Source organism: Xiphophorus maculatus, chromosome 23, assembly GCF_002775205.1.
Source record: "Xiphophorus maculatus strain JP 163 A chromosome 23, X_maculatus-5.0-male, whole genome shotgun sequence".
Taxonomy (NCBI): domain Eukaryota; kingdom Metazoa; phylum Chordata; class Actinopteri; order Cyprinodontiformes; family Poeciliidae; genus Xiphophorus; species Xiphophorus maculatus.
In genome coordinates, this window is record NC_036465.1 from 24,079,912 (window position 1) to 24,102,426 (window position 22,515).

Genomic DNA, 22,515 nt, shown 5'->3' on the forward strand with positions numbered 1-22,515 from the left:
CGCGGATAAACACAAGCCGCGTTTCCAATCATCCGTATGATTGTGCAAATTAGAATTAGGAAAAATAAAATTGCCTAATGGAAACACGTCCATTTCACAAAGAGTCACGTTTTTCTATAAAAAGTTTGTGCGCTTGCCTGAGGTGATTTGTTTTTTTTTCCATCTGTATCAAAACTAGCGATATTTCTCCAAAAATACCGTGGAACCACATTATTCTTTCAACGCACGAGTCGTGTAATCTAACAACAGGATGTTGCTACCGACTCATCCCGTTAACAAGCGTATTCATGTGTGATTTTAATCGTGCGTCTCACCCCGTCAGTTCAGGAAGACCTCCGCGTCTTTTCCATTTTTCAGTTTGTAAATTTTAGCTGCGTCAGATGTTCGAAACTTGGGATTATCGTTTATAACCCAGATGAAATTCTCTCCACAACTCCCTCACCTCTGAGGCCTTCACCGGCTGTTTATCTTGACGTAAAATTGCAACGGCGGCAGGATGCAGACACACACTCCACACTTTTAAGATGTTTTTCTTTGCAAAGAAACAACTGCCACGTTTTGTTTTTCTTCCGCTCCACAACGATCCAACTAGTTTGTGTTGTTCTATCATGTAAAACCCAATAAAAGCAGAGAAAATCTGAATAAGTTCAAGGGGTTTGAATATTTTTATTTTTTTGGTTATGTACTATTACAGTCATGAAGTGCACTGTTCTTAGATTACTTTTATAAATAGAAAGGGCTTAAGCCTATGTGTTAACATGGACTTGTGCAGATTTCTCAGCTTGCCAACAGAGCTAAAGCTTTGTATTTAGAAAGAAGTAGGATTTGTCCCTCTTAATGCAGCCTTGTTTGGCTTGATTATGTTATCTGCTAATAAAAACTGCTCATTCCCTGTCTGCAACATTTGTCTCCCCTTTCAGCAGGAGCGCTTTCCTAATTCGCAAAACGCGGTTCCCAGAAAGTGCATTTCAAAATTAATTTGTTTAATCTCCTAAAAGCTCCATGCGGCTCGGGAACGTTTAACCTGTAGCTGGACCAGGACTCCTGGAACCAGTGGTGCTTGTTGCATGAACAGCGCCCTGGGCGAGCAGGAGCACCTCTTCCTTGCGCGCTGATGTCAGAGGAGCGAGACGAGGCAAGTCGAGGCAGGAGATTGAACAATAATTTTTTTTTTTAAGAACACTGACAATTTTCGCTTTCATGTTGCGCAGACACATTAAAAAGATTCACGGTAATAATGATAATAAACATTTTTCTGCTCCTTTGCACCAACACAAGCGTAGGTTTCGTGGAGTCTGAAACGGGTTTTAGCCCCGTAGCCGCCACCCGCGGCACTAGGCGCTACCCGACGGGTCCGCGGCGGACGCGGGTCTCGTCACGGCACTCGAGGGCCTTTAAAGGAGCTCTGTTCAGAGTTCAGTTGTCCAGCTTAGTTTAGGCCAGTTTGAGTTTTTTTTAAAACTTAAAAAAAAAAAAAAAGAAGAAGAAAAACTGCAAAATGTTCACTAATGCTGAATCAGAAGCTATGAATCAGCGCCGCATTAGTCGGTGGTGGTGAACACGCCTCGTAAAAAACACCCAACGCCTTGGCGCGTTGGCGCGCTAATAAGCAACAGAGATGTTGCTCGGCTCGTAAAAAAGGACAGTTAAGTACCTGCGACTCCTCCAACCAACCCAAATGGAGCGGCGCCCTGGGCAGTGAGCCGTTTTTGTTTTGTTTGTTTGTTTTTTTCCGAAACCTCTGGAAAAAAAACACACCCTCTCACCTTCAGGTTCTTCTGCAGCCGCTGGTTCTTCTGCGCCTCCGTCACCCTCTCCTCCTCGCTGCGGTCGCGGACCATGCCGGGGGCGGTCAGCTCGGCGCTCGCCTCGGCGCTGCTCTCGTCCGTCTCGTCGTGCTCGTGCATGTGGGGGTGAGCAGAGTTCTGGATTTGGACACCCATTAGTTTAGTCTTCAGCTCGTCTTTGGTTCGCTCCAAATCAGCTTCTACCATCAAGGCCTGTCAGCACACGGTGAGGCCGTGTGGTTGGAGCCTACGACGTTTTGGAGTTGGCCTGCAGATTTGCTCCAAAAATATGGAGTTGCTTGATTTTAAGGAGGATCGTTTAACTTAGTTTATTTTGTTCGTTACCTTTTGAATTCCTGCACTGCAAAAAACACAAAATCAAGTATGTTTGGCCTACCTTCTAGTACATCTGAAATAAGACAAAACTGACTTACAGTCAACTTTTAAGAAATATATCAAAGCTTGTTTTAAGTCAAGAATTCCTTAATATTGATGAAAAATGTACAAGTTCCACTGGCAGATTATGTCACTTATAACAAGACATTCTTCCCATATTATAAGTGCTCAAATCTGCCAGTGTAATTAACACTTTTTGATCAATATTAAAGAATTACCTTTAAAAACAAGCTCATATATCATGCTGAAAAGCTACTTGCTAGTTTTGTCTTATTTCAAGTGTAGAATCTAGACAAAAATAAACACTTGGTAACATTTAGGTCTTTTTTTTTTGCAGTGTAGTCATGATATGTTTGTATCTTAGCCACTTTATATTCATAATAAGCTGGGACAGTTTTGCGCAGCAATAACTCCTAAGTTTTACATGCGGGCTTAAAGCAATATTTGCGCTCCGATTTGCTTTGCATACGCTTTGCGTGGCCCCTAAATGAAATCTGCATTCGAAACAGAATCCCTTCCTAGATCAAACGCCATCACCCAGGACTGCCGCTGACAGGACACAATGAAAACATACCTGCTTTCTGGCTCACAGTCATCTTCCACCTGACACGGACCCGCCGCCACACATCCCTCTTTCATCCTCTATCCCCTCTCTAGTTTTCTCTCACCCTTTTCTGCCATTGCTGCGCCTCCTCGTCCTTTTTCTTCTTGGCTTCTTCCAGCTGGGAGATCTTAGTGGTAAGCTCAGCCAGCTCAGTGGCCTGCACAAACCATGCACACAAATGGAGAAAGAGTTAAGAGTGCTTCTGATCTAAGGTCATTGTGCTCTGCTCGCGCGTGCGAAGTGTGAGGGAGAGCGCGAACGAGCGCGTGCAACGTATTTACATGCTGAAATTTGTTTTTTTTATTATTATTTATTTTACATAACCGTAAACCTTTCAGTTCTGACTTTGAGGCCCAGATCTATAAATCTTGAAAGGTTTGGATGTATTTCAGGTTCATCAGCCCCACCACCCCCTTTGGCCTCCTCAAGGCTTTTATTCTGTTCAACCAAAGATGAAGGACAACAGAATGTGCATTGTGCGTGAATACCAGGCCTTCCTGGCTCTTGATCTGGGTCTCGGAATGGTGCAGCAGGGCCGCTTTCGCCTCCACTGCAGCTCTGCGGTCGTAGTCCAGACGCTCTGCCTCCTCCTGAACGATTGTTCTCTCCTTTTCCAACTCCAGGGCTCTGCGGGTCTGCTCTTCCAGCTCTAAAGCAACATCCCCACATGTGCAGGTCACACACACACACACACATACACAGAGAGAGGCTTATACATGGTTTATTCTACAGGAATCCTAAAAAAATTAAAAAAATTTTAAAAATCAAGCCTGTTTAAACTTGTGAATCTGGATTTTTTATATTTTTTGTAATGCTCTTTAGCAGAAAACAACCCTATGAAACTGAGGTTTGTATCGGTTTGTAGTGGGAAAGTCGTCAGACCGTCTTGAGCTCTCTTTGTCTGCTCTTCAATCTGTCTCAATCGTTCCATCAGCTCCATGGTCTCCCGGGCAATCTTCTCCGTTTCCTTCTCGGCGTTTTCTCGCTTTTTTTTCTCGCTCTCAAGCAGAGCCCTGACAAGGAGAATTGTGCATGAATACACATTAGAAAAACTTCATCTCCTGACAGTTTTCTTTTCTTTTCTTTTTTTTTTTTTGCTTTTTGAAAGTAGAGAGAACACAAAGTAGACTGTAAAAAAAAAAAAAAAAAAAAAAAAAAAATCAAATGACAGAGTTGTGTTATTTAAGCCTCCTTTACCGCTCCATTTGCCTCTTGTTCTTCTCCTCCCTGGCCTGGGCCTTCATCTGCTGCACCTCGATGGTGTCGGGTTTGCGTCTGCGCATGTACAGGTCATGGTTTCCCATGCACAATGCCAGGATGCGTTTGTTGATGCGGAGACGAGGTACATAGAAAACAAAGTCCTGCATCAAAGGAATCAGCAAATGCTTTTAGCCATAATGACATACCGATATTTTTATTTTTTTTAATCCCCCAATAAAGCGATGGGTCTGGATCTAAAACGATTTTTTTTTTTTTGAAGAATTTTTTTTTCTCCCCCCCCCACCACCACATCCCTCCCAATCTCTTGGATGATTCCCTAAATCTGGGCATGGAGTCAAAAGATGGGGCTGCCGAGGCAGAGCTCATGTCTGTAGATGAGATCAAGTAGCAGCTGCTGTTGAAATTCTACTCTCTGTAATTTGTGCTTTTTGCAAATTGATATTTTCACCAGAATCAAATGGGTTCTGTCACACCTCCTGTTTACAGACACAGTTAAAGAGATACAAATCTCCATTCCTCAGAAGGCAAAAAAAGAACAACAAAAAAAAACAACTTTCCATTTAGTTATGCAAGTTCTAGCTAGTTAGTGGAGAAAGAGCGTAATTTGTTTTTCTTTTTTCTTCTTTTTAGCTCAATACATGAAGATGTTTCAAAACATCAGAACTACAAATATTGTGTTTAAGGGGGAATTTCATGTCATGGTGAATTCTTATTCCGGCTGCTCAGTCCATGTCTAGCCTCATCTCGTCTCCAACTTCCTCTCCCTAAACTGCCCATTCTTAGCCGTTCCTCTGATCTGCTCATTTCTAATCCTCTTCATCCTGGTCAGTCCTGATGAAAATCTCCGCTTCCTCAACTCTGACACCTCCAGCTCAGTCTCCTGTCTTGGTCTCACTGCACTCTTATAGACTTTCCCTTTTAATCTTTTCGATATCCTTATGTCACCTATCTCTCCGGACTTCTATGTCACAGTTTTTCGTTTTGTTACTATTTCTTTTAATTCTTTTAAATCACATATCTGAAAAGTTTTGCATTATTTTAAGTGGGGTTTGTGTGCTTATTTTTTTATAATTTTTTTTTAAAGAGGGGGTATGACACGCTTTTCCACAAAGATGCTACTGAAATCGAACGTATGCACTGTGTTTTTGTTGCTTTTTTTGGGGTTTTAACTTACCGGGGCTTTCTTGTCAATTGGCTTGATGACAAATTTCTTGTCGTTGAATGAGATGTTTCTTATCTCACTCCAGGGGAAGCCGATCTTTGGGGTCATCCTGCGGAAACATTAGCAGGCGAGTCGTTTCGCAGCAGATGAGATGTTTTGGTCAAACCGATGCGTTCTGACGAACTGAGGTAAATCTGCGGCGGTTTTCGGAGCCAGCTGCAACCTACTTGTCTTTCTTGTCATAAATGTTCAGCCCCAGCGCGTCCACCCCCAGCCACAGCTCGGACCCTTTCTTGTTCTTGATGTTGAAGTAGTTGACCCCGTACATCTCCAGGTCCTGGGCTATCTTCAGATACTCCAGCATTGCGTCCTCCCTGCGGTGATTTGCGGTTTAATGGCATGCCGAAACACAGGTTTGCTGAAAGCCCATTAACTCTCCTCGCACTGCGATCTCCCTACCTCAGCATTCCCTTGTGCTCTTGATGCCACACCTGGATTCTTTCCTCCCACTGATTCTTATTCAGCTTGTGCTGCTCCAAAACCCTGGTTTTATCCGGAAAGAGGACACACCGATTAGAATTCAGGTGACTGGGACTGGAATTAAGGTGAACCTTTTGGTTTATACTTATATGAACGGGATGCTCTACCTCTGTGGCAGCAACTTCTCTTTGGTGAGGTATCCCGGTACGTGATAATCTTTGCTGTAGTCTCCGTGTTTGACTTGCACTGCATACGATGCCAGGAGCACTGCAGTCTCGGGCGGACAGTATATGTCGTCGTTCAGGATGCTCTCCTTCACCTGAAACCGGGAGAAGAGACAAAGGCTCCTGGTGGAAAGGTACAATGCACTCACTTGTTGCCTCCCCGAGAAAACAACGCATGTGCGTAGACTCTGCGCCTTACAAAAAGTATTTGAATTATTCCTGATTTGTCTCACTGCGACTGCAAACTTTGGTGTGTTTTCTTTTGGGATTTCACGTGGAAATCAACACAGAGTGCCACGTTATTGTGAACTGGGAGGAAAGTAACAATGATCTCGAATGTTTTTACAAAAAAAAAAAAAAAATAGTCTGAAAAGTGACGTGTAGTTTTTTTTTTCCCCCAATCTTTTTTTTTTACTCTGCCTTCCCTAAATAAAAGTTGTAATGAGACCAAAATGTGGCTTTTTGATCTACTTGCAAAACTTAAGATTATTTTGTAGAAAAATAAAAACGGAAATCGTCTGAACGCAACATCCCCGTGACAAAACAAGGTGGTGGCAGCGTCATGCTGTGGTTCAGATTTTCTGTAGGGTCAGGGAAAATACAAGGAACTAAATAGAGACATTTAGTGAACCTCCATCCAAAGTGTATCATGTAGCATCATACTGAGAGCATGCGTCTCTTTGTGAAAGCGTGGTTCTGACACGATGGGAGGTTGACGCCACGCTGTTTACATTTTTGTTCGTTGACGTTTTGAAAACAATATCGAATTTTCCTTATGTAAAAGTATCACATAAAAAAACAGATGTCGCGGTGAGACAAACTGAGAAAAAGTGTGAGGTGTATGATTACTTTAGCAAGAAACTGCATATCTTCCACATGAAACTGTTTTTGTTTGGTCTTATACAGAACACCCATGTGGGTTTAGAATTTGTGTGTGAGTCATCATGAAAGCCTCGCCGGTCATTAAGAGAGGTCCTACATCTTGTTTGAATTAGTTTTCTTTCTTTATTTCCTTCGTGGGCTACTATACATGAATATTAGAGGACGACTGTTGCTTCTGTTTCGACAAGCGAGATGCTCGACAGCTGGAGGACGTAATTCCTTTCTGTCGGGAGGAAACAAAGACACGGCGCGGTCCGACCTGCAGGAAGAAGAGGCGCTGCGTTGCCTCCTGGATCAGCTCCTCGGCTACCTCCTCCGGGTAAAACCTGGCCCTGAACTTAATCAGCAGGGGGTTGTTCTTCTTCACATCTTGAGCCGTCACCTGGGATTGATGCCCCAAAGTGGTGGAGTTTAAGAATAAGTAGATACTAATTAGCCTCATTAGGGTAAAACAAAAAAAACAACACAGACGTTTACACAAGCAGGGCGATACAAAGCCTTTCAGACTTTCAACTCACTCTCTTGTTCATCTTGAGCCAGGTGGAGAAGCCTTTGCTGTCCTGATACTGAAGGCCGAAGAACCACGTTTCTCTTAGTCCGATCGTCTTCACCACCTAAGCACATCCGTGGGTGGGATCAGGGTCATTCTTTGTTTTGTTTTGTTTTTTTCTAGCAGTTTTGTTTTTTATCTGGTTGCAACACACCCGTTGTACCTGGTCAAAAAGCTGTTTGCCAGTCGTGCTTGGCAGGATGGCAAACTCCAACTCCGCGTCCATTGTTGTAACTCGGACATTGATCTGCCAGAGAAAACAGAGGAAAAGCTCCCAAATGTTCATAAGCGTGAGTCACTAGGAAAAGTGTTGGAGTGCATTGAAATGCACAACTGGGAGTACAAGGAACACTAATTCTGCGAGAAAATGGCTTTGTTCTATGCAACAAAGTTATAAGAGCTGGCTTGTTTACAGGGAAATAAGCAAAAAGAGAGTTCTTGTAACATTCCTCTGTTCAGTCAGGAGCATCCGATCACAAGAGGTTGGTGGGGACTACAATCAAAAAAATGAGCCAGTAGTGCATTATAGTCTTTGTGGTTTCCTAAATAATGAAGCCATAAGCTTGACGCTCTCCGTCTTTCCCATTCGGTCCACTTGATGACGAAAAAAGGGGACTGGATCTTCTTAATATAGTTGAATGGTTTACTTCAGAAATAATAATAAAAGCGGTACAAAGGTTACCTTTCCACGAAAAGTAAAGAGAAACGACAATTTAAAAGGAAAGAGAGTGAGGTTAAAAAACTGTGTGGCTCCACTCCAACTGCCCAACTGACTCTGGCTAGCAAGGCAAGGCAAGGCAACTTTATTTATATAGCACCTTTCAGCCAAAGACAATTCAAAGTGCTTGTACAAAGAAGTTAAAACAACATACAACAGAATAAAAATGAACAAAATAAACATTACAAATTTGAATATAGTTAAAAAATAAAAAATAATAATAATAATAATAATAAATAAAAATTTAAGAATAGGCAACGTCAAATAAGAAGGTTTTTAACCTTGTTTTAAATAAACTCAAGGTAGGGGCAGTCTTACAGTGAGCAGGAAGCTTATTCCAGAGTGTTGGAGCATAAAAACTAAAAGCTGCTTCACCATGTTTAGTTCTGACTCTTGGAATGGTTAGAAGGTTTGATTCTGACTATCTTAAAGGTCTGAGTGGTACATATGGTTGAAGAAGATCAGAAATGTAGTTTGGGTTTCTATTATGAAGTGCTTTGTAAACCATTAAGGAGATTTTAAATTCTATTCTTCGGGCAACAGGCAGCCAGTGCAGGGATCTTAGAACTGGACTGATATGCTGATCTCTTTTTGTTTTAGTTAGGACTCTTGCAGCAGCTTTCTGGAGAAGCTGGAGCTGTCTTATTGCTTTTTTTGATAATCCAGTAAAAATTCCATTGCAGTAATCGAGTCTACTAAAAACAAAGGCATGAACTAATTTTTCAGAGTCTTGCGGGGACATGAGTCGTGTAATTTTAGCAATATATTTTAGATGGTAGTATGATGTTTTTATGATATATTTGATGTGGTTATTAAAGTTCAGATCAGGATCCATGATCACCCCCAGATTCTTGGCTTCGTCAGAACATCTTAATCCAATGGACTGAAGGTGGGTGATTATATTTAATCTATGCTGTTTTGGCCCAAACACTAATATTTCGGTTTTATTTTTATTTAGTTGGAGGAAGTTTTGGCCCATCCAGACATTAATCTGCTCAATACATTTAGTGAGTATTTGAACCTGACTGTAATCTCCTGGTGAAAGGCTGATGTATAGCTGTGTGTCATCGGCATAATTGTGGTAGTCTATCTTATTATTTCGTATAATTTGAATTAATGGAAGCATATAGATATTAAAAAGAAGCGGCCCCAGGATGGAACCTTGGGGAACTCCATATGTAATTTCATTCAGTTTGGATTTAAAATTGCCTATGGACACACAAAAGGTTCTGTTGGACAGGTAAGATTTAAGCCAGCTGAGTACTATACCAGAAATGCCAACCCAATTTTCTAATCGAGATAATAAAATATCATGATCGACTGTGTCGAATGCAGCACTCAAGTCAAGTAAAACTAATATTGACATTTTATTACGGTCAGTGTTTAGACGAAGGTCATTGAATATTTTGACAAGAGCCATTTCAGTGCTGTGATGCTGACGGAAGCCTGACTGATGGACATCAAAACAGTTGTTCAGGGCCAGAAAGCCATTTATCTGCTGAAAAACAATTTTTTCTAGTATTTTAGACAAAAAAGGTAAGTTTGATATTGGTCGATAATTGCTTAAAAGTGATGAGTCTAGATTATGCTTTTTGAGAAGTGGTTTAACTACCGCAGTCTTTAGAGCCTGAGGAAACACTCCAGAGGAGAGTGACTTGTTAATTATTTGTAAAAGGTCCGGAGCCAAAAGCTCTGAGACCTTTAAGAATAAACTGGTGGGTATGACGTCAAGGGAACAGGTGGATGATTTCATACAATGTAAAGTGTAACTCAAATCCTTTTGAGTGATCAGGTTAAAGTGGGTCATCATAGGTAAGTTCTGTTTAGGGGAAAACATAGTTAATTGTTTCCCAACAGCAGTCACAGAGGAGTTTATTGTTTCCCTTATTTTCTCAGTTTTATTTATAAAAAAAGTGGCAAATTTGTCACAGGCCTCAGAGGAGAAAAATTCACGGTTAACAGAGGAAGGTGGATTTGTCAATCTGTCAACAATCGAGAACAGAGCATGAGCATTTTAGCGCCACACCCTAAAATCCTTAATTCCAATTAGATATGCAAATTTTCAAGACTTAAGTGTAGTCAAATATAGTAAATTACTATGCAATAGATTTAACCAGTTATCATTTTTATCCAAATAAACAAATTATAATAAGAAATATGAACATAACTTATCCTAAAGTCTGAATGAACAAAAACTGAATTTAGGCTTCTACAGTCTTAATTGAGAATATGGAGCTCCTTTTAAGGCAAAACATTGGTTGACGGGTCAAAAAAAGTGAGACTACGAGCAGTTGTACAACTCTTTAAGACAAACTGTCAGAGTTTCTTAATCTTTTCAATCAGCACCTCCACATTTTTGACACTCATTCAGCATAAGTACACATAGTCCTACATAAGGAAAAACTTAGGTGGTCATCTGAACTAACTAGGAACTTATGAAAGTCATAACTATCTTCCAGGATTAGGAACTACTGGATAAAATGACAACAGCCCTACGGTAACCATTAGACAATGGTAAGGAAACATTTATTGGGAGGCAAATCGGCGGTAATTCTGACTTTGTTCACAGAAGGATACAGGCAGCATCACTTTGCTTTCACCTCTGCAATTTCTAAGGCAGTGGTTGAGTTATCGGGGCCAACAAAGTTAAAGGGTGAAGGTGATTCGCCACTGGCTACATTCACTGCCACCTCATTCGAATGTCTTTCAGGAACCATTTAATGACATCAACAGTCAATGGAAATATTGAATAACATCAATGCTGAAGTGTACAGTATCGGTTCACAACACTTCCCAGAGGTTCGGCTTTGATGGGGTAGAGCTTATAAAAATGCCCAAATGAGAACCACGCTGAAGTGTGGACAGGAGTACGATCATCTTCACTGAGTCAAGTTTCAACTGAGCTCAACACATAGGCTGTCTAAAGGTTTTAACGGAGGCCAAGTGATACCTAAAAGCCAGTGTGATTGATTTAGTGCGGCAATCACTGGGCACTAAAGGAAGCTTGCTTACTTGTGCTCTGGCAATGTTACCCAACTCTGAGGATTGGCTTTTACCAGCAGAAAAATTAATTGCCACACAGGTAGGTCCACCAACATGCAGGACCAAACCATTCCATCTCCTGAACTGAAACACATTGAAAACTTCTAGAATATAACCAAGAGGAAGATGAACCAAACACACCTGAGTAGGCTGGAGACATTAATCGTTGATGTTTTGCACCAGGACTTTAAACGGCTCATTCTGACATATGTACATAAATGCATTCCCTTTGGGAATTGAACTTCTGCAACCTCTACCAGGTTATCTTCCGGTGTTGCCTTGTATTTACCTCCATCCAGCTACCTATCAACACTGTCCAACTTATGTGTTCTTGCAAAGAACATGCATCACCACATCAAGATGGTGCCACCAATATGTTTTTACATGTCCTTCACTCACAGTATTTTGCATTTAGGTGAAAGGATTCGGTTTGACCAGAGCATCTTATCCCACATGCTGGGATTGTTGTGCCTTTCATCATGTGACAACTGCAAACAGGTCTCGTGGCCTTTTTTCCCCCTAGCCACACTTGCATAATGGTTAGATTTGTTGATAGAATCAAGACTGGAAGAAAATCCTCATGACAGTTAAAGGGTTTTAAATAAACATAGCTGATCTGCTTGGAGATTTGTATCATGAGTGGCACGACGCCAACCATAATGTGAAAGGCTGGATGACAAGACACACGAAAGCTCTGATCAGAGTTGATCCCGCAAATATTGATTTCTGAACCAATCTAAAAAATGTGGAATTTAAAGGAGAAAGTTGAGAGTAGTTTATGAAATAATAAAAGATGTTCAGTTGACGTAAAAGCATACAAATGGAGGTCATTTTGCGGTTGCTTTTTACGTTTCATCCTGTTGTATTTGCAGGAGTTGCCACAGTCAGAAAGCAAAGAAATCAGTCAAACTAACCCTGTTTGCAATGAGGGAGCTTTCGGTTGGTCCCTGCTATTAGAGAAATTATCTCGCTTAAAACACTGTTATTATTTATAAAGACAATAATGAGCTCGCTAAGGTCCTCTCGCTAATGGACTAAATCCGACAACACAGTAACAGTAGGTGGGAAACGTTTGGCTAATATGTCATTTGTTTAGCCAAATACCTTTCCTCCAAAGACGCTTCCAGAACTACAATCCATCACAACGTTACAGCTTCGACTGAAAACACACTTCACACTTCATTCAGAGGTTTAGAGAGGAATGAAGCATAACCAAAATATGGATATAAAACAATAATATCTACTTACAGTTGACATTTGTGCTGTTTCTTTTATCGGCAGCTAAAATCTTTCTTCACAGATTGTTGGAGCCTTTTCTCTGCAGAGTCATATGAAAGTGCTTGCAATACCTATAAGGATTACAGTGACTGAGAATAGGCCATTGTATTGTTCCTAAGTGCTGCTTGTTTAGTTAATCCAACTGCAACTCTGGCCCAGACATTTTAAAGAGGCAGGCTTTGCCTTCTCTAAACACCTTTCTCCTAAATTATCATAGGATGTGATTTTGTGTTGCTCATGTGACAGTTTTTGTTCAGCGCAGAAAGAAAATGGAAAATAACCTTAATGGATTTTCTGAGGATAGGGCTGCACACAATAACTAATGTAAACGTGGCAGGGGGCAAAAGAAAATCATCTTCTTTTTTTTTTTTCGCCCTAAAAGATCTTTATTCAGGGTTCCCAGTCTGCAAAAATCACACCTCATAGCATGTTCGTTGAACAAGACGGAAAAGAAAAAAAAACTTTCTAGTTTGCGTTTGAGGGAAACACAGCTTTCCGGCTTATTGTTTGTGGAACATGTGGTGGTGGTATCATGGTGTTCATCTTTTATGGCTTCTGGGTTGTAATTTAGTATGTCTTCTTCTTCTTGTTATTATTATTCTGATTATTATTATTATTATTATCATCATCTGCTATTTTCCTTTTCCAGGGAAAACTTCAGACAGGATTTTTTTTAATGTGGTTTTCTTCAGAAATGGCCCATCAACAGATTTTTCTGACTGAGCTGTGTATCTTCGGACCTCCTCCGGTTATTAGAGTTGCGATCAATGCTCTTCCTTCCCAACAGTCCATGGACAGTTGGTGTGGATTTTTGATATGGGTGATAAAACTCTTAATCCAAGGCTCAACTGAGTCTGAGGGCCACAGGAGTGGGGGGAAAAATAGAGAAAGGGACAGAAAAGGTCTTTCCTCAGTTAATCACTAGTCAATAGTGTGTGGGTGGCCCCCTGTATTGTGCAGAGAGGAAGCATGGTCAGAAAAAATGTGGGGTGCTGTGGTGGCGCAGGGGAAAAGCACAACCATGTATTGAGGCCTTAGTCCTCGTGGCAGTGGTCGCAGGTTCAATTCCCGGCCTAGCGACATTTGCCGCATGTCTTCCCCTTCTCTCATTACTCTGTTTCCTGTCAATCTACTTTCACTAGAGCCAACAAAACCTTTAAAAAAATGTGGCTGGCTAATGACAAAGTTGGTATTTCTAGGCTACACTAAAACAATGTTTTTAAGGAATCTGGAACGAATCTTGGCAGCTCTGGTTCAAAACCTACTTTTTTTACGCATTTTTTTTTTTTTAGAGTTTTTGTGGCAATCAAGACAAGTTCAAATTGAGAGGACCATGAACATTGTCATACATATACTTATTCTGGTCTAACGTAGACTGATTCAAAGAATCTCGTTGTACAGATTCTTTGAAACTCAGTTTAGGTTTGTGAAACCTGTCTTTAAAACTGAGAGGAAATTGTGATACACTGTTTTACAGGTTTGGATTTATGCAAAAATAAAAATAAAAATGTAATCACCTATGCATACATTCATGTGTTGATAGGTTTGCATTTGAGCTCCACTCTTTTATGACCGTTTGAACTGAGATGTTGTTTCAGAACCTCTCGGCAACTTCAAACCTGACGTACTCCTGTGTTTTTATTCGCAGTCTGTTCACAAATGCTTTCTGACTAGCATTTAAATCTGTCACAGAATGGTTGTTCTTGTGCTGAAACTAAATTACACTTTTGATTATCTTATTTAGAGCTGTCTGGGACCAGACATTTCAGATGTTTACTTGGGGGGTGGGGGGAACTTGGAAAAAATTTAGCATTTTTTCTTGGGTTTCACTAAAATGCACTCATTTGTGTTGGTCTAGGACATAAAATGTCATTATAAAAATGGAGGGGTTATGAAGACTTTTACAAGACACTGCAAGTTAGGCTCTGTTCCAACTCAGAACAAGTTTAAATGTGCAAAATAAAACAAAGACATGTTTAGGATTCAGCACTAGATTTAGGTCAGCAGTCAAATTTAAACAAATTTGTTGCTTGACCATGCCATCTCCTTTTTGAACAAAAGGTCAGATTTCCTTAAGTTTTATTCCTTCCACTGAAGCACGTGTTGAAAAGGAGCTCTAACACTGAGGTTTGTTTGAGGAAATGCACCAGTAGCCATTGTTCACCTGCTATAAAAGTGGGTGTATCGCAGGCCTCCAGCAGGACATTGTTACAGTGAAAAATATGGCTGCAGTACAAAGAAAAAGTATGAGAAGATTATTTTTTTGGTTTGTTTTCTGAAGCAAACATGTGCTTTCATCTTAAACTCACGGCTAGACTGACGGTCTCCAAAGAGGCAGAGTCAATAAGGTTGACTAAAAATGACCACATGCTAAAAAGATTGAAGCTGCAGCGCTTTGCTCATTGAGAGATTTAAAAAGGTATGAGCTGACTGAGAGGAAAAAAAACAGGCAAAATTCCATTCAACGTTTCACAGATGATGGAAAAAATTCCTGTTCAGAGCTGAGTCCAAGGTAGAGGTTTAAACCAGCAGGAGGGAGCGTGTGTAAGGAGGCAAACAGGAAACAGAAGGATTCAGCGAGGTATTAACATGTTGTTGACTGTCATGAACCCCCATCTTGAACAGCTGAGGCTTTCTTGAGTTATAGCCCCACACACTTTTTTTTTGTTTCACACATTTGTAATTATAAATTGTTTCATTTGACGTGTGTCCGCGGTGCCTGCCCGCGATTCAAAAACACTTTGACCTCTTACTCTTTTCTGATGCTATGTTTCCTATTATCGCCATGTGAGAAATGTTCTGCTGGAAATCTGAAGCACAGCCATATATATAACAGGTGAATGTCGGGTGAAAGTAGGCTTAGGTGAAGAACAACCTCCTGCTAAGACTTTTCACTCACTAAATTACCTCAACATCAAAACTCTGAATCTTGGCCCGCTCCTTTTTTCAGGACTGGTTTAAGTCAGACTCATTGGAGGGTTTTGGAGCCTGTGTACGGTCATACCACGGCATCTCGATGGGTTTTAGACATGACCTTGACCATTCTGTTGAGCCATTTAGAGGCGGACGTGGTGGTGGACTTCAGATCATCGACCCCTTGCACAACCCAACAGCTCGAACTCATTGACTGACGGTTGGATATTAGTCTGGTAGTAGAAAAAGCTTTTTACGACGCTTTGCTGCGCATGGAGCGTCTGGGTCCTCGGCTATTGAGAAGCAATTGCTGGATACTGTTGAAGTTTTGAATTTTATCCATTCGCCAACGTTTGGCCGTGACGTATGTTATACGCCATTTTGACGCTATGAAGCTAACTGGAAATTGCCTGTGCTGTAAACAACCATCTTCCACTATAAAGAGAGACGTGCCAAGCTGAACAAGATGGCTGTTGATGCTAGTTCGATATTTGGAAGTGTGGCCAACACGGACTGAGTGGCTATGTTCAATTCCTTCGCCGCCACTGCTAAAACTACAGGCAAACTACAAATCTAAAACAGCACAGAAAATTAGCATCATTATTTACAACTTCTCCCTCTGTTCTCAAAATACTACTACCAGGTCTGGCTGTTGGTAAGACATGTTGTTAGTTTTACAGCAGACGCAACACACTTTCCTGAAGTTTCTACTTTTGTATCGACAGTCCATAGAACCTTTTCCTCAAAATGTTAGGGGATTAACAAGACGGGTTTCTTTATGTGAAACATGAAATGGGCCCTTTGTGTTATTTTTGGTCAGTAGTGTTTTTTGACTTTCCCCATCAAAGCCATTTTTGTCAGTATTTGGTCATTTCTTGTCGAATCTTGAACTTTGAACTAAACTTAAGTGAACGGCTCCCGCTACAGTTAGCTAAAGTCCAAAAAACCTTAGAAACTCTCCCAGTTTGATAAATGTCAATGACATTGTTTCTCATCTGTTCTTGAATTGTCTTTAGTTGGGTCTTTAAGCAAGATGTACTGGCTTTTGATCTACTTTGTGTTGTCAGCCAGGTTCTAATGAAAGAAGCTAAATTAAGGACAATCCTAGAGTTTTAAATATGAGGCAATCCAAAAGACTTAAAACTTGGAGAGAAGCTTCTAGTAGCCCTAAACCTACAACAAGGAATGGTCCAGATAAAACTGCTTTGATTTTAGACTAAATGTACAGTCTAAATTCATTTTAAACATTAACATGTTGCACACTCTACATTCCTTGTTTGTACACTCAGACTCGTGTAATAAAGCTAACTCTGATTCTAATGTTAACAGACGCTTTCCATCCGATTAACTGAGCTTGAGCTATTTAAGCTAAGATGAATAGCCTCTTGCAAAGCTGATAAGAATACACCCCAGAAGACTTGGGGCTGTAATTGCTGAATACAAATGCACTCCAGACTTTTCAGATTATTATTTGTAAAAAGAAAAAGAAAAAAAAGAGAAGAAAATAATGTATCCTTTTTGTCCCACTGCGTAGGTTATGTCCTCTTGTCTTTTGATCTGTCACATTAAATCCCATTGAAATACATTGGCGTTTGTGGTTGGAACCTATCAAAGTATGACAAAGTTCAAAAGTTATGCTGCACAGCATTGCAATTTGATCGAAAGGAGAGGGCGCTATGTAATGCACATTTTACCGGATCACAAAAGTTCCCAAATATGTTTGTTCTCTTAGAAAAAAACATTATCAACACAAAGAAAAGCAGCATGGTTTCCCAGTTTGAGCCCTGTGATGATGTGGAGTATTTAACTCCTTAATCACCTCTGAGTATACTGTGTCTTAAGAAAAGCACAGAACCTTCAGGTGTTACCATGGGACCACTATTTAATTTCAGGTGGATTTTTCTTTCACAGGACGATATAAAAGAGCTGCTTTGCGGGGCGGAAAAAAAAGGAAGCTCCAGTAGCTGCTATATTCTTTCAAGCAGTTTGTAACTTTGAAATGATTGTATTAAAACCATTTTTAAAGGAAAAAACATCAGCTGATTTGCAACAAATTTGATGTACTGTATGTGGTAACATTAACCATACTCCATTCAAGCATACTAATACTTTTATAGCCCGCAGAGCATCAATAAATATTTTACTGCTGTCAGACGTTCGCCAGCATCACACGGCTTGTTCCGTTGGGGATGTTCCCTTGAAAAAATAAAAAAATTCCAGAGGAATCGGTTTCAGATACACCAGAGGCACCGCCTAACTACGTCTTCTTAGTTGATCTCAACAGGAAGCTGTAATTATGGAAACAAGCAGGAAATAACCAGTAGGAGTAAATGTTGGATAAGCTATTATTGCAAAATGTCAACACTGTGTTGACATAAGTCTTACTTAGAATATCTCAATTACTAAAAATGATTTAGTAGTTGTGAATACATTGGTGCTAATCTGTTGTTTTATACATGTTTAAGTATTTCTAAAACATACTGTTGCTGTTTTTTAATCAAAGTTTGCAGATGTTTCTTGAACGTGTTCTTATCCAAAATTCTATTTCATACATTATATCAATAGGGTGTAGCATCTAAACTGCACCCTAAGTATTGAACTACTGGGTGACTGTGGCTCTTTGGTAGAGTAGTCGTCTTGCGATTGGAAGGTTGTAGGTTCGATTCCAGCTTCCTCCTGCCACACATCGATGTGCCTCTGGGCAAGGCACTTAACCCCAAATTGCCTACCGATCTGCGTATCGGTATATAAATGTGTTTGTTTGTGAATGTGACTCTAGTGTAAAGCGCTCTATAAGTTCAGTCCATTTACCCTTTGCTACGTATTTTTAACCTTAATACGGGGGTTGTAAGATTAACTTTTCTGAATGCAAGTGACAAAACTCCTAGAGTCAACCTGAGAGAGAGAAACATGTAGAGATGAAGGTGGCTCCAAAAGTTCTGCAGGACTTTTGGGGGGGTGGGGGGGTTGTTATCCTAAAAATGCACTACTGTAGGTTTTTAGTGAGCTGTCTGTTGGGGTCACAATAAGGTCACCTTAAGACAGGGCTTCCAATTGTGTCCACAGTCTGAAATATCACACCACATTTCCCTCTGCAACAGAGATGACCTGGTAGCTTCTCAACTTATAAGGTATGTTTTATGTTCAAGACAACAACAAAAAGAAAAAAAGGGAGAAACATAAAGTTAATGAGGATTCTAAACCTGCCAGAGAATTGGATGAGGTTCTAGTCATCCCTGCTCTTCCGACTCCTGTTCAAGAACTGAAGTCCTCCTCTTCAGTTCACTCCAGCAGGACTTGAAGAGAACGGTATTTGAGACATTTCCGACACTCAGTTATGAGACAGAATCCCCCTTCTCGCCTCATCTCCAGCAGCTCGCCGTGCACCTCTTGCCGAATTTCCTGGGAGTACTGACATCTAAGACAGAGAGGTTGCAACTGGGAAAGGCCACCTTGGTTTAAGATGATCCTTTCCCTGTGAGTACTTTGAACCCACAATTTTCACTTAAGTCTAGGAGGAGGTGAAGACATCCTCGAAAGAGATCGATAGACACCCCACCACCACTTGCTGATGAAAGCTCTGACAGTTCTTGTAGAGAGGTCAACCTGAAGGGGGACTGACTCTGCTGCTACATGTTAATCCACCATCTCTTTTCAAACCCATGCTTGTTGTTGAAGTTCACTCTGAATCACCAGGAAGCGATGAGAAAATTGCTTCCTTCTCTGACTCATATACAATAAAACAGTCTAGCTGGTTTTTTTCATTAGACTAAACTGAACTCCGTCGTAAATCACATCATTCTCCACCCACTTTCAAAGCACTGCCATCAAATCCATTCAGCGTTCTATGATGCTATTATAGGTTGCTAAGCATAACATAAATTATATAGTCAGTTTATTCAGAGAGACTAGATCCTGGAATCCAGTAATTTAGAGGAAATATGAGGTTTGTATTTAGATTTTGCTAAATGCCGTTCCGTGTTCAGTGAATGGATTCATTTTTAAAACTGATGCATTAACCACAACGGGACATAAAAATATGTATTTATGAATGTATGTATGTATGTCTTTTCTATTGTGATGTTTTGTTTTTATTTTATTTCATTTTTGTCATTTTATTCTTTTCTCATTTTATATTTTCCATGTGTCCTTGGACAGCACTTTGGTGTCGCTTCAACCTGCTTTTAAAAGTACTATAAAATAAACTTGATGAGGCACAACTATGATTACTTAAAACAGAAAATAAATCAGGCAATGAGAATAGTTCTTATAGGTGACCTATACTGCTTCTTTGAACAGGTTAGGATGGGTCTTTGGGCTACACAAAACATGTTCACTACATTTTTAGGGTTTTTTTTGTTGTTTTTTTTTCAAAAAATAATTTTTAAATAATGAGATTTCAGTCTGGTCAGGTCTGCCTATTTTCAGATTGAGCTGTTTTAGGGCCTCTTGTCATTTAAGTCCAAATAAGCTGCTGCTGATCACGCCTCTCGACTCAATGTTTACACTACCATGTGAAAATGCCAGCAAACAGATGTGCAATTATACAACCATACATCTGTGAAAAGCAGAAGTGGAGTCTCCTGCACAACAATCGAGAATGCAGCGGGTGGCTTACGAGTGGTAAGTCAACAACCAGACATTTGTCTTTTCCAGCAGCCATTGTACAGCACGGTACACCAACTGACCAAACGTGCTTTAGCTTCAGGTGGGGTTGCCAGGTAATGGTACAGTGCCCATAGATTGTGACTCAGCATTTGAAACCGTTCATTTTCCAGACCCCAAAAAACATCAACTTATTATTGCCAGAAAATGGCTGTGTGATGTTTTTAAGTGCGTGGGCTGTTTTTCAGAAGCAGCTGAGATACAAATTGAAGCATAAAACGTGAAAAAATGGAAATTTGCATTGGTCCCATTTAAGGAAATCCCAGCTTATAACCAGTCGACAGAACCAGAATCACCAGTTCTGTTTTATGTTAATTATCTTTAATTCTTTTAACCTTTATTTACCTTGGTGAGTAACTGAGAACAAATTTTTATGTACAATAATGACATGGTGGGAAATAGATGACACATATGCGGATCTAGAAGAGAACGGTTAAAATAAACAACAAGCATTAACAAAGCTGTTGAGGTCATAAAAACATTACAAGCAGAGGACAGAATTTAACACTAAATATTTTATATTTCAGGCGGCATCTCCATTAAAATATATTTTTTAAATTTCTATTGATACAAAGGTGCAGAGCCCAATGGATAGATACCTCTCTAAATGTTGGTGTAACTTTGGGAACATTGAGCATAATGTGTTGGGGCAAGCATGTGCTCTGGGGAGTAACAGCAGCTTGTAACAAGTTGCAAAGATAGGGAGCGGAAAGATCACAGACATTTATAAACAAACACATACCAATGAATTTTTCTTCCTTTGTTTTACGGATGACCAGTTAGCAATAAAGTGTGTTTTACAGTAATGTGTGTGTGTGAAAAAAGAGGCATTAGCTATAAAACATAAAGAAGAGTGGTATAATATCAAGTCTCTGTAATGAGGGCTTTGGGACTGACCTACATAATATTATCGTAGTCAAACGTGGGATTGATAGTCATCTGAACCACATTATTTTAAAAAGGATTTGATATTCTTGATGCTTAATTGAATTTTAAGCAAGTAAGAATTTATTTCTTCCTCGTTCAGTTCAATGCAGATTATTTATTAAGTCACATTCAGATTTAAGGATGAAAGCCTTATGGTCGGATGAAATTCTAACACAGAAATCAGGTACAACATTATGACCACCTTCTTCACAGTGTGCCATATTCCACAGTGTTGTCTGTCGGACAAGATCATCATCTAAGAGGAAACGACTGGATAAACTCACCAGAAAGAAAAGGTCTCGTCAGGAAGTCCCTTCGACACGGTGCAGGGGGCGAGGGACCAGCAAAACATCTCTCTTGGAAAATTTCTCCCACTGCATGCATGATACTGTTACAGAACTGGAGAGCTCCTTCAGTGACGGGGAGTTGCGTCCTAAATGCACAAAGAAGTGTTATGGTTGGGCCTTCCTCCATGCAGCTGTTAGACGTTATAACCATCTCTTCTTCCCAAAAAGCACAACAAACTGTTCACGTTACTGCTATTATTTGCACAGGTTTCCATATTTTATTTCTTCAAATAATTTGTTTTTGAATTCATATACGAAAGCCTTTACATTGTCTTATTACACTTGAACATTTTGTTGCGTCTGCATCTGCTATTTTTCATAACTATTATAGTTGTGGTCGCTGTTAGTATGCCTGCACAGAATTATGTTCTAAAATGTTGTCAGTAATGTTCTGTTTTTTTCGTTCCTACAAAGAGGGGAAGTCCAACTCGTTTTCATTTTGGGCCATATCAAGATCACACATGTCCTCTAAGAGTTAAAATATTAACAAATAGCTATTTAATTTGGCAGAATACAAATAAACACTTCTCTGATTAATACAATAAAAATCAAGCACAAAACTTTTTCTTGAAAGTTTTGTCTATCTAGAGGGCCTCAAAAAAACTAATGCTGGCCGGATTTGGCCCCAAGGCCTTGAGTTTGACGCATGTGCTCTAAAGAATTTATTGGTGTTCATTCATTTATTTCCATTTTCTAACTCAGCTTAACTTGGAATAAAAGTGATACATAATTCTGTTTTATTACACCTGTGATAGAAATATGTAGAATTTATAACATAATATCACGCTGTTGATGATACACCTGGTGAAATAAAAATCCCTGTGATCCTTATTTAATCATATCATAATAAAGAAAAAAAACTAACTAATCACGCCTGCAGATCGTAAATACATAGAGCATGACGAGGATTTTTACATGATGGTTCAACTATTTTATTTCTCTTGGCTCACCAGGAACACTCAGTGGAAACTCTAAGTCAACATTGTGCGTCTGACATTCCATGTTGTCTGTTTTGGTGGGTTTGAATACAATGAGAGTCAGAGACACAACTGTTCATAAGTGATTCTTACCGCAATTATTCTAAGAATCTTCTCTGTCAGTGTGGCTATTACCCAGTCAGATGAACAGGTTTATTTAGAGGGTATTGTCATCGAGTGCAGTGTTTCCGGTCCCCGGGGACCACTGTTCTGCGTATTTTAGATGCGTCTCTGTTCCAGAACACCTGATTCAAATGATTGCATGACGTCCTCTGGATGCCATCAAGTGCTGCAGAAGCCTGTTAATCACGTACGTATTCAAGTCAGGTGAATGGCAGAAGG

The 22,515-nt window shown here is 40.1% G+C and overlaps 1 protein-coding gene across 3 annotated transcripts in view; it reads right to left on the reverse strand.

Annotated features, from left to right (window-relative positions):
- The window catches only part of LOC102236553 (moesin), a 43,289-nt gene that overhangs the window by 1,940 nt on the left and 18,834 nt on the right, over positions 1-22,515 (reverse strand). Inside the window, exons 2-14 of one of the 3 annotated variants that reach the window (XM_023328575.1) lie at positions 21,134-21,282; positions 7,470-7,553; positions 7,275-7,370; positions 7,016-7,138; positions 5,818-5,969; positions 5,630-5,713; positions 5,398-5,544; positions 5,183-5,279; positions 3,985-4,148; positions 3,670-3,800; positions 3,276-3,436; positions 2,852-2,944; positions 1,767-1,925 (exon numbers count right to left, since the gene is read on the reverse strand). In XM_023328575.1, the coding sequence (XP_023184343.1) occupies positions 1,767-1,925; positions 2,852-2,944; positions 3,276-3,436; positions 3,670-3,800; positions 3,985-4,148; positions 5,183-5,279; positions 5,398-5,544; positions 5,630-5,713; positions 5,818-5,969; positions 7,016-7,138; positions 7,275-7,370; positions 7,470-7,532 (1,470 nt within the window). In that variant the 5' untranslated portion in view covers positions 7,533-7,553; positions 21,134-21,282. Of the gene's footprint in view, positions 1-1,766; positions 1,926-2,851; positions 2,945-3,275; positions 3,437-3,669; positions 3,801-3,984; positions 4,149-5,182; positions 5,280-5,397; positions 5,545-5,629; positions 5,714-5,817; positions 5,970-7,015; positions 7,139-7,274; positions 7,371-7,469; positions 7,593-12,314; positions 12,433-21,133; positions 21,283-22,515 lie in introns of those variants that run through there. The other 2 variants (XM_023328574.1, XM_023328573.1) reach the window with 2 other exon arrangements.